Source organism: Diaphorina citri, unplaced genomic scaffold (genome assembly GCF_000475195.1).
Source record: "Diaphorina citri unplaced genomic scaffold, Diaci psyllid genome assembly version 1.1 scaffold39, whole genome shotgun sequence".
Taxonomy (NCBI): domain Eukaryota; kingdom Metazoa; phylum Arthropoda; class Insecta; order Hemiptera; family Psyllidae; genus Diaphorina; species Diaphorina citri.
In genome coordinates this window covers 190,978-209,973 of record NW_007377476.1, presented here as the reverse complement: position 1 = coordinate 209,973, position 18,996 = coordinate 190,978, and the positions used below count along the sequence as shown (strand labels likewise).

The 18,996-nt window shown below is 40.8% G+C and overlaps 1 protein-coding gene across 1 annotated transcript in view; it reads right to left on the bottom strand.

Moving 5' to 3' along the window:
* Positions 1-251: 251 nt before the first annotated feature.
* LOC103513044 (midasin-like) overlaps positions 252-18,996 on the bottom strand; it is a 60,246-nt gene continuing 41,501 nt past the window's right edge. Inside the window, exons 2-7 of the mRNA XM_026826251.1 lie at positions 16,877-16,945; positions 14,941-15,192; positions 13,231-14,874; positions 4,687-4,769; positions 3,739-3,918; positions 252-1,256 (exon numbers count right to left, since the gene is read on the bottom strand). Coding sequence (XP_026682052.1) covers positions 252-1,256; positions 3,739-3,918; positions 4,687-4,769; positions 13,231-14,874; positions 14,941-15,192; positions 16,877-16,945 — 3,233 coding nt within the window. The remainder of the gene's footprint in view (positions 1,257-3,738; positions 3,919-4,686; positions 4,770-13,230; positions 14,875-14,940; positions 15,193-16,876; positions 16,946-18,996) is intronic.

The following is an 18,996-nucleotide window of genomic DNA, read 5'->3' as shown; positions in this document are numbered from 1 at the left end:
AACAGAATACCATGTTAAATACTAATAATTATTCATAGGTACCAAAATAAGAGGAAAATAGGTCTTCACTTTACTAAATATTGAATAAACATAAATAAAAACAAACAATATTTTTCCCATTGAGTACTGAGGATGGCATCATGAGATGCAGAAACAAGTTGACACTTTTCCACCAATAAAGTTGTTTATTTAGTCAACTGAAGACCTATTTTCTTCTTATTTTAGTAAGGCATGTTCCAATTTATTCTATTCTATTTCCTATGTTCTTCCTCGGGTGTTTCCGAGTTGAGTACCACGTTGGTTTTGTGCGGCACACCGCCTGCGTCCTTGGTCTGAATCGCGTCCAATATTCCTCCCGCCTGGTCCACACTTTTCAGTTTATCGAGCAAATGTTCCGGGATTTTCAGCGATGCTTGGTCATTCCATTCAGTCCCGTGTTTGCTCAGTTCTTCTAACTTGTCCTGGTCGTTTATTTTTATCATTTGGGTCCTCTTTTTGTCTTTGGTTTCGTCAAAGAGTAGCGACCCGTATTCTGGCGCTAGGGAGGTGACTTGGTGAGGTTCAACTTTGGTGTAGGTCAACTTTCCGTCTTTTACGACCAACAGGTAGCCGGTGGATCTCTTCTTTTTCCTCTTTGGTTTGGAGGTGGGTTTCCTTTTTGGATTCTTTGGAGTCTGGGCTGACTGGTCACCGTTTTGGTCGTTTTCAAGATCAGTTTCGTCGTCGGTTTCGTCTTCCATATTTGGAGTTTCGCTTTGTGGCTCGTCTTTTCCGTCACTTGTGGGACTCTTTTCCTTTTTAACTCTTAGCTTTAACTTGTCTTGGTTATTTTTAGCACTGTCGTCTTCTTCTTGGGAATGATTTTGGTCATCGCTTTCATCTTCCAGACTTGGAGTTTCGTTTTGTGGTTCATCTTTTCCGTCACTATTTGGGTTCTTTTTCTTTTTAAGTTTTAGGTGAAGCTTTGACTTATCTTGATCATTTTCTGGACTTTCGTCTTGGTTGTTTTCACTGCTGTCGTCTATTTGGTGGTTTGTATCAGAGGTTTCTTCCATCTCCTTGTTTTTCTCGTTTTTATTTGCATTGGCCAGGTTGTTCTTTTTGTTTCCAGTTTTATCATGTGCGTTTTCGTAGGAAGATTCACTTTCTTCAGGTTTATTTGGGTTAGGAGTATTATTCGATTTATCATTGTTGGGCTCTAAATGTTTTCCTTCCTTATTTTTATCACCTGACTTGGTGGCGTAGAGGTCAATACTCTCGAATGGTAAACAGAGGGTGCGGGTTCGATCCCAGCCGAGGTATGGAATTTCATCTTTTTTTATTTGAGAAAATGACCACGTAATAATGGGTAACCTCGTCTAGTGGTTACCTTCCACTCAAAAATCTCATTTCCTAATTATGACAGCACGTTAAATGCACGAGTTGCCAACGGGTTAGTGAAATAAGCACCAACAGCACGAAGTCATCCAGGAGAATCAAAAAATTTGAAACAAACTGATGAAATACGAAAAAAAAAAACTGATGAAAGAGAAACCAGCTTTCAAAACTTTCAGGAAGCACGTGGACCCCAAAACGGAAACCCGACCTGATCTCGCACTATTTGATGAAGGAAACGAAAGAGGAACGAAAAAAAAAAAGATGAAAGTTTTATACACAAAACGAGATAACTAATGGAGAAGGAATTGAAAGATACAACAAAAATCACGTACCTAGCAGTCCATAAAAAAAAAAAAAAAAAGATGAAAGTTTTATACACAAAACGAGATAACTAATGGAGAAGGAATTGAAAGATACAACAAAAATCACGTAGCAGTCCAAGAAAAAGGAAAAGTACAGAAAAGAATCAATGAGAAAACAAAAAGAAGAAGGAGAAGAAATTAATGAAAATTCAAAAAAGTTTGCGATTGGCCCGAATGAACAAGAGGAATTTGGAGGGAGAGAATGAGAGATGAGGAGGAAAGGGACAGAAAGAGGAGGGAGAGAGAGAGAAAGGAGAGGGATAGAGGGAGAGAGAGAAAGAGAGGGAGAGAGAGAGAGATGGACGGAAGGAGAGGGAAATACTACAGCATTAATTGAACTTGGGGTATTTAGAAAGTTTAGAAGAAGAGGGGCGATTGGCCCGAATGAACAAGAGGAATTTGGAGGGAGAGAATGAGAGATGAGGAGGAAAGGGACAGAAAGAGGAGGGAGAGAGAGAGAGAGAGAGAAAGGAGAGGGATAGAGGGAGAGAAAGGAGAGAGAGAGAGGGAGAGCGGGAGAGAGAGAAGAACGGAAGGAGAGGGAAATACTACAGCATTAATTGAACTTGGGGTATTTAGAAAAGTTTAGAAGAAGAGGGGGAATCGAACCCTCATCATTTCAAGAGGAGGGAGGAAGGGGGAGAGAGAGAGAGAGAGAGAGGGAGGGAGGGAGAGATCTTTAAAAATTCCGAGACCGGAGGAGATAAGAAATATGTAAGAAAAGGGAAGAGGGAGGGAAAGAAGATGGGAAGAAGGGGGGAGAGCAGATGCTTCAAATCAGCCGTATCCCCATGAATTTTTCATCGTGTTTTCCCCTCTTTCGTTCTCTTCCTCCATACCTTCTTTTGCATCTTTTTTCTTACTTCTCCATATTTTCCCAATGATGAGAAAAAAAAAGAAGAAGAACATGATAATTTATTATGAATAATTATGCTAACGAAGATGTGGGTAAGGAATTCATTAGAGATCGAAAATATATTGATGACTACCTACCTATGTACTTTACCTATAGGGCCATGGGTATACCTGCTCTACCTATATATAGGGCCATGGGTATACCTGCTTTACCTATAGGGCCATGGGTATACCTGCTTTATCTATAGGGCCATAGGTATACCTGCTTTACCTATAGGTACTTTACCTTTAGCTACAGGTACACAGGTTATTCAAAAGCAAAGTTGTTGGTGGAGCTGTGGATGGAATTCGAACCCTGAACCACTTCGATATACCTACCGAACCAGATCCTCAGAAATTTCATGCTTATCAGAAATTTCATGTTTATCAGCATATTCCCCCCTCCCCTCCTTCCAACCTAATATGATAAGTATTTTAATACATCAAATATCCTCTGTCCTTCTCCCTCTTTCTCTCCTTTCTCCTCTCTATTTTCCGTTTTCTCTCTTCCCTTTTTCTTCAGTCATTTCTATCCCTCTTTTCACTCTTTCTTTCTCCCTTACTCTCCATTCTTCTTCGTCTTGGATTTTATCGATATATTTACAGCCCCTAGAAGGCCTGTTAAGCTAACAGCCTGTTAATTTCCATTTGATTTCTATAGGTTTAACAGGGCTGTGAAGCTAGGGTGAAACCTACCCTTTATTTTTCACCTTTTAACTTGTAGTAATTTCTTTTTCAATAGAACCGTTGTATTTGGGTTAAATTTATGAATAAAAGAGCGATTCCTGCGTAAAACTCTATTAAAGAAGAAGATATGGATTTTATCGATATATTTACAGCCCCTAGAAGGCCTGTTAAGCTAACAGCCTGTTAATTTCCATTTGATTTCTATAGGTTTAACAGCGCTGTGAAGCTAGGGTGAAACCCACCCTTTATTTTTCACCTTTTAACTTGTAGTAATTTCTTTTTCAATAGAACCGTTGCATTTGGGTTAAATTTATGAATAAAAGAGCGATTCCTGCGTAAAACTCTATTAAAGAAGAAGATATCTACAGTCTACACCATATTTCTTTTCTTTTTAAATATTGTTCAAACAAACTCTTACCTTGGGTTTGTCTAGTGCAGGATCCGGGGGTAACATATTGGCCACAGTGACTTCATCTTTGTTGTCATATTTCCTGATTACTTTGTTCACCACCTTGTCTATATCGGTCGTTGGATATCCATATTCATCTACCATTGCGTAGTCCCTTCTTGACGGTTCTCTTTTGAGGCGAGGGTCTACTTTTTCCTCTTTGGTTTGGAGGTGGGTTTCCTTTTTGGATTCTTTGGAGTCTGGGCTGACTGGTCACCGTTTTGGTCGTTTTCAAGATCAGTGTCGTCGTCGGTTTCGTCTTCCATATTTGGAGTTTCGTTTTGTGGCTCGCCTTTTCCGTCACTAGTTGGATTCTTTTTCTTTTCAAGTTTTAGGGGAGCCTTTGAGTTATCTTGGTTGTTTTCAGAACTCTCTTCTTCTGTTTCAGTTTCTTGGGGATCATTTTGGGCATCGGCTTCATCTGCCTCGTTTGGAGTTTCATTTTCTGGCTTGTCTTTTTCGTTAGTTGGATTCTTTTCCTTTTTAACTCTTAGCTTTAACTTGTTTTGGTTATTTTTAGAACTGTCTTTTTCTTCTTGGGAATCATTTTGGTCATCGCTTTCATCTCCCAGACTTGGAGTTTCGTTTTGTGGTTCATCTTTTCCGTCACTATTTGGGTTCTTTTTCTTTTTAAGTTTTAGGTGAAGCTTTGACTCATCTTGATCATTTTCTGGACTTTCGTCTTGGTTGTTTTCACTGCTGTCGTCTATTTGGTGGTTTGTATCAGAGGTTTCTTCCATCTCCTTGTTTTTCTCGTTTTTATTTGCATTGGCCAGGTTGTTCTTTTTGTTTCCAGTTTTATCTTGTGCGTTTTCGTAGGAAGATTCACTTTCTTCAGGTTTATTTGGGTTAGGAGTATTATTCGATTTATCATTGTTGGGCTTTAAATGTTTTCCTTCCTTATTTTTATCGGTCTACTTTTGTGATTTGCGGGACTTCCTTAGTGTCTCCTTCATATCCGTTTGGTGTGTTAGTTGGATCATCTTCGTTCTCTTCTTCCAGACCGGAGGAGATAAGAAATATGTAAGAAAAGGGAAGAGGGAGGGAAGGAAGATGGGAAGAAGGGGGGGGGGAAAGCAGATGCTTCAAATCAGCCGTATCCCCATGAATTTTTCATCGTTTTTTCCCCTCTTTCGTTCTCTTCCTCCATACCTTCTTTTGCATCTTTTTTCTTATTTCTCCATATTTTCCCAATGATGAGAAAAAAAAAGAAGAACATGATAATTTATTATGAATAATTATGCTAAAGAAGATGGGTAGGGAATTCATTAGAAATCGAAAATATATTGATAACTACCTACCTATGTACTTTACCTATAGGGCCATAGGTATATCTGCTTTACCTATAGGGCCATAGGTATACCTGCTTTACCTATGGGGCCATGGGTATACCCGCTTTACCTATAGGGCCATAGGTATACCTGCTTTACCTATAGGGCCATAGGTATCCCTGCTTTACCTATAGGGCCATAGGTATACCTGCTTTACCTATAGGTACTTTACCTTTAGCTACAGGTACAGTGGAGTTATTCAAAAGCAAAGTTGTTGGTGGAACTGTTCTTTGCCTTGGATGGAATTCGAACTCTGAACCACTTCGATATATCTACCGAACCACATCCTCAGAAATTTCATGTTTATCAGCATATTCCTCCCCTCCCCTCCTTCCAACCTAATATGATAAGTGTTTTAATACATTAAATGTCCTCTGTCCTTCTCCCTCTTTCTCTCCTTCCTCCTCTATTTTGCGCCCATAGGTATACCTGCTTTACCTATAGGGCCATAGGTATACCTGCTTTACCTATAGGGCCATAGGTATACCTGCTTTATCTATAGGGCCATAGGTATACCTGCTTTACATATAGGGCCATAGGTATACCTGCTTTACCTATAGGACCATAGGTATACCTGCTTTACATATAGGGCCATAGGTATACCTGCTTTACCTATAGGGCCATAGGTATACCTGCTTTACCTATAGGGCCATAGGTATACCTGCTTTACCTATAGGTACTTTACCTTTAGCTACAGGTACAGTGGAGTTATTCAAAAGCAAAGTTGTTGGTGGAGCTGTGGATGGAATTTGAACCCTGAACCACTTCGATATACCTACCGAACCAGATCCTCAGAAATTTCATGTTTATCAGCATATTCCCCCCTCCCCTCATTTTAATACATCAAATGTCCTCTGTCCTTCTCCCTCTTTCTCTCCTTTCTACTCTATTTTCCGTTTCTTCGTCTTCTCTCCTGTTTTTCTCTTCCTTCTTCGTCTATATTCTCTCTTTTTCTCTCCTTCCTTCTCGCTTTCCTCCCTCTCACACAGAATACATTGAAAACACAACATAGTACTATAGAAATATGATATACCTATGTTTGTATATTGAAAACATAACATAATAATTAAAAAAAACCCTCACAACACCAACATGAAACAAATAAAATCGATACTGTGTATTGAAATTCAGTTGGCAACACTGAGGGAGGGGAAGTAAGGGGGGTGGGAGAGGGAGGAGGGGTGATTCATGGGTGGGGGGCTGTTATGTGGGGATGAAGAGCTGGGTATTATGATTAATTACAAAGATGAGGGTGTGAGTCTCTCTCTCTCCTCCCTCTCCCCCACCCTATTCCGATCTAAACTCCTCATTTAGCATTCTGTCCTGTCGTTATTCTTTACTTCCTCACATGGTTTCCGTTATGGGATGTAATGTTTGACAATCGACTGTTTGACGGTACGTTCATAGTTTGAAATCCGCACAGATATAAAATAATGAGTTTCCAAAGACATTCCAAGTTCCAAGCCCTGCCTTAGACCTAGACCAATCTTATATTATAAAATCAATATTGGCATATGTGCCAGGCTAAAACTGCGTGATGCGTGGCACTAGTCTACAGCCTACCCTGCGGGAGTATGCTTCATTTGAAGTTTTGAAAAGAGCACCCTATTCATTTCTCTCTTTACCTTTTCTTTCGTCTCTCTCCCTTATTATTTATTCTCATCCCGTTTTCACTCCCTATCTAGGTCTCTCTTTCTCTCTCTCTCTCCCCCTGCCCACCTATCCATTGCTCGTTTTTCCTGCCCTCTCTTTTTCCATTTCCTTCTCCGTCTCTTTCTGTCTCCTTCACACTTTCTCTCATCTCTCCCTCTCCTATCTATCTCTTTCTCTCTCCCTCTCTTCCCTTTGTTTCTCTCACTCTTCCTCCCTGTTCCTTATCCATTTTTCTCTCCCTTTCCATATAGTTTTATCAATCCATCTTTCTCTCTCTCTCTCTCTCTCTCTCTCTCATATATTATACAGAATTCACACACCCACAAATGTGTGGGAGTGCACTCAGATATGATTGGTCTCATGATTGCTCCAAGACAAAGGAGAGCTCAAAGAGAGCAAGATAAATGTAAGAGGGTGAGGAGAGGGAGAAAGAGGGAGGGAGGGAGAGAGAAAGAGAGAGAGAGAGAGGGAGTAAGAGAAAAAGGGAGTGATGGAGGGAAAGAGGAAGGTACAAAGGAAAAGGAGGGAGAGAGCACGTATTAACCACAAATGTGTGGGAGTGCACTCAGATATGATTGGTCTCATGATTGCTCCAAGACAAAGGAGAGCTTAAAGATGAGCGAGATAAATGTAAGAGGGTGAGGAGAGGGAGAAAGAGGGAGGGAGGGAGGGAGAAAGAGAGAGAGTAAGAGAAAAAGGGAGTGATGGAGGGATAAATGGAGGGAAAGAGGAAGGTACAAAGGAAAAGGAGGGAGAGAGCACATATTAGTGAAAGCTGTATGACTTGACGACAAACATACCCGGAGCAAAGGTAAGTTTCCATATACTCACTCATCTCTCCCTCACCTCCTCCCTTCTTCATTCCCTCCCTCTGGGGCAAAAAAAATTTGCCTTTAAAAGGTGCCAGATTTTGGTAAGAGAGAGAGAGAGAGAGAGAAGGAGGAGCGTAGCGAGAGGGGAGGAGGTAAAGGAAAGAGAAGAGGGGTAGAGGGAAGAGGGCCATAGGTATACCTGCTTTACATATAGGGCCATAGGTATACCTGCTTTACCTATAGGACCATAGGTATACCTGCTTTACCTATAGGGCCATAGGTATACCTGCTTTACCTATAGGGCCATAGGTATACCTGCTTTATCTATAGGGCTATAGGTATACCTGCTTTATCTATAGGGCCATAGGTATACCTGCTTGATCTATAGGGCCAGAGAGAGAGAGAGAGAGAGAGAGAGAGAGAGAGAGAGAGAGAGAAGGAGAAGGGTAGCGAGAGGGGAGGAGGTAAAGGAAAGAGAAGAGGGGTAGAGGGAAGAGAGGACGAAGAGGTAGTACCAGAAGGAAGAAGATATGGAAAGGATGAGAGGAGAGGTAGTATGTGAGGGAGATAAGGGAAACGAGAATGGAGAAAAGAGAGAGCTAAAGAAGAGGAAGGAGATACATGGGAGAAGAGGGGTAAATGGGAGGGAGAAAGTAACTAAAAGGAAGGAACAGAAGGAAGAAGATATATGGAAAGGATGAGAGGAGAGGTAGTATGTGAGGGAGATAAGGGAAACGAGAATGGAGAAAAGAGAGAGCTGAAGAAGAGGAAGGAGATACATGGGACAAGAGGGGTAAATGGGAGGGAGAAAGTAACTAAAAGGAAGGAGGAAGAAGGGTTGATAGAGGGGAGGAGAAGGAAAGAGAAGAAGGGGGAGGAAATCAGAAGCAAGAAGAGCCAGTAGGGACTAGGGACCTCATTATTAATGTCCACTCATTTCTCACAGCATTATAATCATTCTGAGCTCACGCACTCTCGATTTATTTGCATGAAAAATTAGAGATTTACTCTCGAAAGAGATTTCTTCAGTGACAGAGGCACGTCCTCAACCGATATATTTCCGGGAGAACATCACTTTACACTTTGGAGATGTCATCACGCCTTAGAGATCACTCCTCTCTTTAGGGATGTCTTACGCGGATTTAAAGCTCCCTTTGGACTAAATCAGGTAAGAGCTAGGAACTTATTTGCATGAAAAATTAGAGATTTACTCTCGAAAGAGATTTCTTCAGTGACAGAGGCACGTCCTCAACCGATATATTTCCGGGAGAGCATCACTTTACACTTTGGAGATGTCATCACGCTTTAGAGATCACTCCTCTCTTTGGGGATGTCTTACGCGGATTTAAGGCTTCCTTTGGACATCAGTCATAATTTCAAAAAAAGGATAAATCAGGGAAGAGCTAGGGAATTAAGGGTGCGATGGGGCCAGAATTTGTCTGGAAGGATAGAAATTATTGGGCCATTTTTTCTCTCTCCAGAATTAGGCGCTTTAACTATAATCCTCCTTCTCGTTTACTGCACCTTTGTTCCAGATATTAGGTACTTGGGATTTTCAATTTTAATACATCCCAAAGACTATAACATTATTCCGAGATCGAACCTGTCTATGAAGGAGAAAATCGGAGAAAGAGAAGGGCGGTAATTGGTTATAGAAAGATGGAGAGGTATTAGGAGTACATATAGGACATAGACATGAGGTAGGACTGGTAGGAGTGAGACTGTAATGGATAAGGGATTAATCCTCCTTCTCGTTTACTGCACCTTTGTTCCAGATATTAGGTACTTGGGATTTTCAATTTTAATACATCCCAAAGACTATAACATGATTCCGGGATCGAACCTGTCTATGAAGGAGAAGATAGGAGAAAGAGAAGGGCGGTAATTGGTTATAGAAAGATGGAGAGGTATTAGGAGTACATATAGGACATAGACATCTGACATGAGGTAGGAGTGAGACTGAGACTGGATAAGGGATGTATTAGGAATGAAGACTATGGATGGGAATTAGGAGAATAGAAGAGTAGGACATAGACATGGGATAGAAGCGAGATTGGATAACTGGATGAGGTATGTATTAGTAAAACAATCATTGCTAATTGTATAGATAGCCAAGAAAATTTCCTTTCTAAATCAATTAAAATTATGCCAATAACATTAATAGGAAAAATTAAAAAAATCAAAAAGTGATTTTGGGGGCCAAGGTACAACCAGGCACCCTATGTATTAGGAATGAAGACTATGGATGGGAATTAGGAAAATAGAAGAGTAGGGCATAGACATGGGATAGAAGCGAGATTGGATAAATGGATGAGGTATGTAGGACTGGAGATACTATAGGAATTAGGAGAGTAGGGCATTAGACAAGCGGTAGGAGGTATACACCCGGGAGACCTCGCTCAAGTGACAGAAGACACAACAACCTACACACACTCACGTCATAAATTTAGCGCTCCTCCATAGCTTGTCATAGATCTAATGGGTTGCAACAGTACAGGCGTAGGACTGGAGATAGGAATTAGGAGAGTAGGGCATTAGACAAGCGGTAGGAGGTATACACCCGGGAGACCTCGCTCAAGTGACAGAAGGCACAACAACCCACACACTGCTGGATTAAAGAGGAACAACTTGAACTGGTATTAAAATTACAGAAAAAGTTTGAACAGGCAAGAGGTTTGATAAAGGGAACTATCGTCCCGAAAGCGTCTTGCCGTCTGCTAAGGTCTTATCGTCCCGAACTCCCGAAAGCGAAGAGAGAAGGAAGACAAAAGGAGAAAGCTGTTTAGGATAAAATCCGCCCCGGCCGGGAATCCACGACCTAGCGCTTAAAAGGCAGAAGTGCTACCCTCCAAGCTGTCTAGGCTGGCAAATGTTTACTTGACTTGAAATTTAAAGGTTTTCAAGTTAGACATCCGCAGTAAAGAACAATCTACCGAGAAACTTAACAAGGTTGAGAATGAAATAAAATGAAGGCACACAAGCAATTGGCGACATAATGGGCAACCGACAGCATACTTTTTAGTAGGTACAATGTATTTTATCCTAGGGTAAAGATTTCAATTGCCAGCAACAGCTCCATTATATCCTCAATCAGAAAGCTATTGGACATTTTGACCTCCAGTAGTATCAAGAGGTCCCAACAACAGTTGGCAGTGCTTGGTCAACAATAAAGCTCGAAACTGACCTACATTTGACACCTCAGGGCAGAAGGGTGTGAACTACAGACAGACCGGTCAACTAGAAAATACAGGAGTGGTATTTATTAAAAACTCTACGTACCTATAGATAGATATACATAGACAAAGGGGATATCAGGAAAACAATAGGGGACTCGCACAATATTCTATTTTGCCCAAACAATACAACACATTGGCCAAATAAAATCCGGTGCCAGGATGAAGGAAAGGGGAGGCAGCCATTGTCCAAATTTAATCGCAGTGAAAACGAAATATCAGGTGATATTATGCTCACTTCTAATTCCCTCTCTAACTCTCTAGCTATGGGAGGGGGAGAGAATAGTAGAAACAGGTGGGAAGGATAAAGAGAGGGACACAGAGGGGAATCCGTCCTATAGCTCCTAGTGTAATGGGACTTCTGGTCCTAGGAAGGACAGTTTAAATAAAGCACTGCAAAAGAGTCTAAACTGACAGAGCCAAAGGCAACAGCACGACAGGGGGAGAGAATAGTAGAAACAGGTGGGAAGGATAAAGAGAGGGACACAGAGGGGAATCCGTCCTATAGCTCCTAGTGTAATGGGACTTTTGGTCCTAGGAAGGACAGTTTAAATAAAGCACTGCAAAAGAGTCTAAACTGACAGAGCCAAAGGCAACATGTACAGGCGCTAGGCGCTATCCCTGCGCTCACCAGTGCGACACACCATTAATCTATGTTGTTTTCGGAGACGTCAACTTTCCTTTTTTTCCCCCTCCAAACTCTTCCAGGGTTCCCCAACCCAAACTCCTTCTCCTCCCCTAACTCCTTCCCCTCCTCAAGCTCCCTCCCTAATATGCGTACAGGCGCTAGGCGCTATCCCTGCGCTCACCAGTGCGACACACCATTAATCTATGTTGTTTTCGGAGACGTCAACTTTCCTTTTTTCCCCTCCAAACTCGTCCAGGGTTCCCCAACCCAAACTCCTTCTCCTCCCCTAACTCCTTCCCCTCCTCAAGCTCCCTCCCTAATATGGTACCTCCCTCCCAGGGATAGGGAAAGTTTGCCTCTTCTTATTCTTCTTTCACGGCACCTTTTCCCAATTTTATTTGGGGCCGGTGTTACCCTTCTGTATACTACCCCTCCATACCCCCCGATCAAAAGCGTCCTCTCTTCTCCCTTTTCTTTCTTCCTCCTCCTTAGTTTGGGTCTCCCAAAGTTTGCCTCCCTCTCCCTCACCTCATCCTCTCCTAGTCCCTTCCTCCAAGACCTATGCCATCTCTCTCCCATATAAACAGAGAAAGATTACGTCCCCCACCCAAGCTTCCTCCCTATAGTCCTATACCGGGGGGAAAGTTTACCTCTCCCAAAGTTTGCCTCCCTCTCCCTCACCTCATCCTCTCCTAGTCCCTTCCTCCAAGACCTATGCCATCTCTCTCCCATATAAACAGGGAAAGATTACGTCCCCCACCCAAGCTTCCTCCCTATAGTCCTATACCGGGGGGAAAGTTTAGCCACCTCCTTATCATTCTCATCCTCTTTCACTCCCTTTCCTCCAGGCGATTTCTTCCTCCTTGTTCTCGATCAATTTTATATTTCACAAAACTTGTTCTCTCCTTCACCAACTCACAAGAATTTCACTGTTTACACACTAAAAACTTTCGAGTCCTCCTCTGTCTTTGGATGTCTTTTTTTCTCCCTCCCTTCTTTTTATTCTATTTCTTACAAAGGAGGAATATTTCTTCTCTCTCTTCCCTCCGTTGTAAAGAATCTTCTCTTCCTCTTTCTTTTCCTTAGGTGTCTTTTGTCTCTTCTTCCACCTCCTTTCTCGTGGTTTTCGTTCCCTACACGAGGTGTATTTTCTTGTTTTCCTTCCCACAACATTTCTATTTTTACAATCTTCCATTTTTCTTCTCTTTGCCTTGGCTTTTTGTTTTGTCTTATCTTCTGGGAATGTCGTCAAGTCAAGTTATCTGTGTGGAATATGTGGACTAACAATACATAAAGGATCAATCCAGGCTCTTAATATAAACCCTACTGTTACGTTCCCTAAAGCCTTGAATAATTTCCACGTTCGGCGTCCGTCCCCTAGGGGCGATGTGTCACTCAGAGTTCATATTACCCACTTCTACCCTAATCACTCCTCTCAGATATCTCTACGCCCTCTCATTCCCTTCTATTTTCCCGAGGTTCATTGCTATTCTGACCGTCAAGTCTCAAATATTAGACAGCGAAAAATCATTTCTAATACCACAATCATCATTTTCATCTTCTTCTCACTTTCCTTTTTTTACTTCGGGCGTCAATACTTCGTTTCTTACTCGTGGCATGTTTGTGGGGCTTTTCCTTTTTGCCTGTTTTTGGATCTATTGGACCATCATCCCCTTCATCTTCAGGCGATGTTGTGGCATGTTTGTTGGACTTTTCCTTTTTCCCTGTTTTTGGATCTATTGGACCATCATCATCTTCATTTTCAGGCGATGTTGTAACATGTGTGTTGGGCTTTGCACCCGTTCCTTCTTCGTCATCTTCGGCATTTGTTTTTGTTGGGTTATCATTATCTACATCACTATCATTTTCGTCATCATCCGTATGATCTTCTGGATCTGATTCTTCATCAGGATTTTCTATATCATTTTTATTTTTTGGTTTAGTTTGATCCATTTCGTCAACCGGTTTATTCTTTTTCCTTTTATTGGTAGATTCATCTGAGTTTTCCAAGTCTGGTTGTTTATTTTGATCCGATCCGTCAAAAGGTTTCTTGTTTTTACAATTTCTTTTTGTTGGCTTATCACTGTAAACATCAAAACCGTTTTCTTCATCACCATCATCAAGATTACTCTCATTTTCACCTCCTTTCTTTTTTGGTCTTTTGGGGTTTTTGTTGCCTTTCTTTATTTTGTTCTCATTACCATGTCTTTTTGTAGGGTCATCATTATCTTTATCAGACTCTTTGTCTTCGTCATCGTCATGCAAATAGTCTAGAAGACTATGTAGAAGATCTCGTAATTTGTCAGGATTTTCTATCTCATCCTTGTTATCTTTTGGTTTAGTTTGATCCCTTTCGTCAAGAGATTTGTGTTTTTTAATGATAAGTTTAATTAAGGGTTTCGTGTTTTGTTGTTTATCTTGATCTGTTTCGTCAACAGGTTTCTTGGTTTTACTATTTCTTTTTGTTAAATTATCATTATCTACCTCACTACTATCATTTTCGTCATCATGCGAATCGTCTTCTGGATCTCTTAACTCATCAGGTTTAGTTAGATCCATTTCGTCAACAGGTTTGTTCTTTTGAATAATATTTCTTTCCTTTTTGCGTGTTTTTGGATCTATTGGACCATCATCATCTTCATCATCAGGCAATGTTGTGCCAGGTTTGTGGCGTCTTTCATTTTCAACATCTTTCTTTGTTGGTTTCTTTTCTCCTTTCTTTTTATCGCCATTACCGGGGTTCAATGTCTCGTCTTCATGTTCATTATCAGAAGGACTGTCTGGAAGACCGTTACTAACTATTGGTTTATCAGAAGTAGTTAGTTCTTGATCTGCCATTAGTTTGTTCCAATGATTTTTACCATCCAGAGGATTTTCATGGTTTTGAGCCTTATTATCATGAGGGTTTTCTTTCTGCATTTCTGGATTTACTTTATTACTGTCAGATGTTTCATCCTTTTCGTGAGGGATATATTTTCCGGTAGGATCTGTTAAAAGAGCTCGATCTCCGTTTGGTGTATCCTTGGAATTTTTATTGTCCAAAGGATTTTCTTGGTTTTGGTCCTTATTTTCTGGAGGTTTTTCTTTCTGTATTTCGGGATTTATATTATCTTTTTCTCCAATTGAAGGCGTCTTCTTTTTTGGTACCTTTCTTTTTCTCCTCATAGGTACTTTTTCTTCCACCTCATACTCTTCATATTCATCTTCCTCATCAGGATTTGGTACATCATTTTCTGATTGGGCTGGTGTTTTCTTTAGGGTCTCCTCGGAGTTGCGTGGTATTTCTCTTCCCTTCTCCAGTTTTGGAGATTGATCGACATTAGAATCGTCTGGTGACTTGCTACGTATCTTTTTCCCTGTTTTTGGATCTATTTGACCATCATCCTCTTCATCTTCAGGCAATGTTGTGCCAGGTTCGTTTAGTCCTTCCTTTTTGCCTGTTTTTGGATCTATTGGACTATCGACATTAGAATCGTCTGGTGACTTGCTACGTATCTTTTTCCCTGTTTTTGGATCTATTTGACCATCATCCTCTTCATCTTCAGGCGATGTTGTGCCAGGTTTGTGGGGCCTTTCCTTTTTGCCTGTTTTTGGATTTATTGAACCATCATCATCTTTATCCTCAGGCAATGTTGTGCCAGATTTGTTTAGTCTCTCCTTTTTGCCTGATTTTGGATCTATTGGACCATCATCCTCTTCACCTTCAGGCAATGTTGTGCCAGGTTTGTTTAGTCTTTCCTTTTTGCCTGTTTTTGGATCTATTGGACCATCAAAATCCGCCCCGGGCGGGAATCGAACCCGCGGCCTAGCGCTTACAAGGCAGACGCACTACCAACTAAGCTAAGTAGGCTGGCGGTATGCACCTCACTTTTCCACTGTTTTATACCCACTTTTTAACAACTTTTTAGGTTTGTACTCACTTTTCAACCGATTTATACTCACTTTTCACCTGGGTTTATACTTACTTTTCAATCACTTTGTAGCTTTGTACTCATTTTTCAACTAGTTTACACTTTTCAACTGGTTTATACCCACTTTTCAACTGGTATGTACTCACTTTTCCACTGTTTTATACCCACTTTTCAACTGGTACCTATGTAGGTACTCACTTTTCAACTGGTTTGTACTCACTTTTGCACTGTTTTATACCCACTTTTCCGCTGTTTTATACCCACTTTTCAACTGGTTTCTACTCACTTTTCAACTACTTTGTAGCTTTGTACTCATTTTTCAACTAGTTTACACTTTTCAACTGGTTTATACCCACTTTTCAACTGGTATGTACTCACTTTTCCTCTGTTTTATACCCATTACCCACTTTTCAACTGGTACCTATGTACTCACTTTTTAACTAGTTTCTACTTTTCAACCGATTTATACTCACTTTTCAACTGGTTTGTACTCGCTTTTCAACTAATTCATAGTTTGTACTCACTTTACTGTTATATATTATTTACTTTTCAAAGGGTTCATACTTACTTTTCAACTCGTTTATACTCACTTTTCAACTAGTTTATACTCACTTTTCAACTAGTTTACACTTTTCAACTGGTTTATACCCACTTTTCAACCGGTTTATACTCACTTTTCAACTAGTTTGTACTCACTTTTAACCGGTTTAAAAGACTGTTCCTCTGTATTACTATAGAGGAGCTTCCACTTTCCATTCCAGTCGAGTGTACATCACCCAGATATTTCCAAACAAAAGGTGAAACAGTTTCATTTTTCAGCAAAAATGAAAGAGTATAAAAAAGAGAGTACAATTGAGTGCATTTTCAGAAAATAAAAATTAGAAAAATATATAGGTACACGGACAAAACGTAGTTATAGGATAAAATATAAAAATTTAATAATGAAAATGAATAAAAAATATTACATCCATGATAATAAATTTGTATTGTATAATTGTTTCAGACATGGGAGAGTGGGCACTGCACTGCAGACAGGCTACATTCTGTTAGATCTTCTCAGTTGAGTTAATTCAGCAAAAACTTGATGAAAATGAATAATTATATTTATGTTGTGTGGAGTTAGAATCAAAATTAGTGTCAGTATATCATACGGGTTATGTACTTGTAGAGAATTCGGACTGAAAATAAACTTTATTTATCATTTGCTGAAGCTAGTATACCTCCTAGGGCTGTATCTTTTAGACTCTGTAGATACAGAAGTACTTATTCTTAAATAGGACTAGCAACTAAACATATTAGCAACTAAACATGGGTTATGTACTTGTAGAGAATTCGGACTGAAAATAAACTTTATTTATCATTTGCTGAAGCTAGTATACCACTCCTAGGGCTGTATCTTAGACTCTGTAGATACAGAAGTACTTATTCTTAAATAGGACTAGCAACTAAACATATTAGTCGAGGAAGAATATTTTGAACTGACTTCTAACATTGCTGATCAACAAAATTACCCCGGAAGAAGAGCTGATCAAGCATGGACCATCATCATCTTCATCTTCAGGCGATGTTGCGGCATGTTTATTGGGCTTTTTCTTTTTGCCTGTTTTTGGATCGAGACCAATCTTATATTATAAAATCAATATTGGCATATGTGCCAGGCTAAAACTGCGTGATGCGTGGCACTAGTCTACAGCCTACCCTGAGGGAGTATGCTTCATTTGAAGTTTTGAAAAGAGTTTATAACATTTGATATTTTGAAAAGATATTAACCGAAATTTTTAATTACTCTAGAATTGGGCTCATTCAGAGTGTTTGGTCTGAGTTTTTTTTTTCATTTGATATTTTGAAAAGATATTAACCGAAATTTTTAATTACTCTAGAATTGGGCTCATTCAGGGTGTTTAGTCTGAGTTTTTTTTTTCCGAACCCGGACCAAACTGATATGAAGCAAAGAGCGACCGGCTAAAGGTACTGGGAAGTGGTAGGAAGGTATAATATCGTAGAGGTGACATCAGAGCCTCAGCAGGCCCCCGGGTCGAAAGCGACGGCAAGATACATCGCAGTGACGTGACAAATTTTACAACACTCAAGACAGAATAAAAAATGTGCCATTATAACGAAAAAGATCACAAGCTCCTCTCTCCCATCAGATGATGAAGAGGGAAGAAGGAGAGGAGTGGGAAGAGAGAGAGAGAAAGGAGAAGGGGGGAAGAAAAGGAAGGAGGGGATGGGAAAAAGACACTAGGAAGACAGGAAGAAGAAGAAGACTAGGAGAGAGACCCGTCTTACCCCAGGAGAAAGAACTTGAAGAAGAGACAAAAAACGAAGGTTTTAAGGCCTGGGAGACGCGAAGAAAGGAGTAAAAACGGGAGATAGAAGAAGAAGAAGAAGAAGAAGAAGAAGAAGAAGAAGAAGAAGAAGAAGAGGAGGAGGAGGAAAGAGTCACGAAGAATGGTGGGCAGGATAGTAAGAATGGAGGGGAGGAGGAAGAAACTAGAAAAAAAACCGTAGGGGGAGACGAAATAAGAAAGTCGGGTGGTTCAAAGACAGGAGGACGTGGGACGTGCCAAGCACATATATCTTGCTTAGTTGAAGGGCCAAAATGTTTGCCTTCATTATAACGGAAAAGATCACAAGCTCCTCTCTCCCACCGGATGATGAAGAGGGAAGAAGGAGAGGAGTGGGAAGAGAGAGAGAGAGAGAGATAGAAAGGAGAAGAGGGAGAGAGAAAAAAGAGAAGGGGGGAAGAAAAGGAAGGAGGGGATGGGGAAAAGACACTAGGAAGACAGGAAGAAGAAGAAGACTAGGAGAGAGACCCGTCTTACCCCAGAAGAAAGAACTTGAAGAAGAGACAAAAAAACGAAGGTTTTAAGACCTGGGAGACGCGAAGAAAGGGGTAAAAACGGGAGATAGAAGAAGAAAAAGAAGAGGAGGAGGAGGAAGAGGAGGAGTAGGAGGAGGAGGAAAGAGTCACGAAGAATGGTGGGCAGGATAGTAAGAATGGAGGGGAGGAGGAAGAAACTAGAAAAAAAAACCGTAGGGGGAGACGAAATAAGAAAGTCGGGTTCAAAGACAGGAGGACGTGGGACGTGCCAAGCACATATATCTTGCTTAGTTGAAGGGCCAAAATGTTTGCCTTCGGAATATTAATGCCCCTTCATCAGGAGACTGCTTGGGTATTCTTTCCTAACTTCTTTCTTGCTTACACAGAAGCTCTCTCTTCATTATCTTCGAGGGGAGGACTTCCTCCCCCTCCTCTTCTTTTCCCTTCTCCTTGCCTCCTCCTACTCTCCCTTTTTCTCTTTCTCCTCCTTTCTTCCCCTTATCCCCCTCTTCATCTTCCTTTTCCTCCGCCAACTTCTCTTTTCCATCTTTTTCCCTTCTCCTCGCCATCTTCTTCATCGTTTTCTTTCTCGTCGTGTTCCTCTTCCTTTACCTCCTCTTCTCCCTTCTCCCTCAATACCACCTTTCTTCTATCATCTCCTCCTCCGTTTCTATCTCACCCCCTCCTCTTCTTTCTCTTCTTCATATACTTTACTTCCTCCTCTTTTAAAAGAGGGAGGGATAAAGAAGTGAGGGGAATAGCAAGGAGGAGAAGGAGAGAAAGAACAAGAAAAAGGTGAAGAAAAGGAGAAGAAAGACCATTTGGAGGAGGAAGCT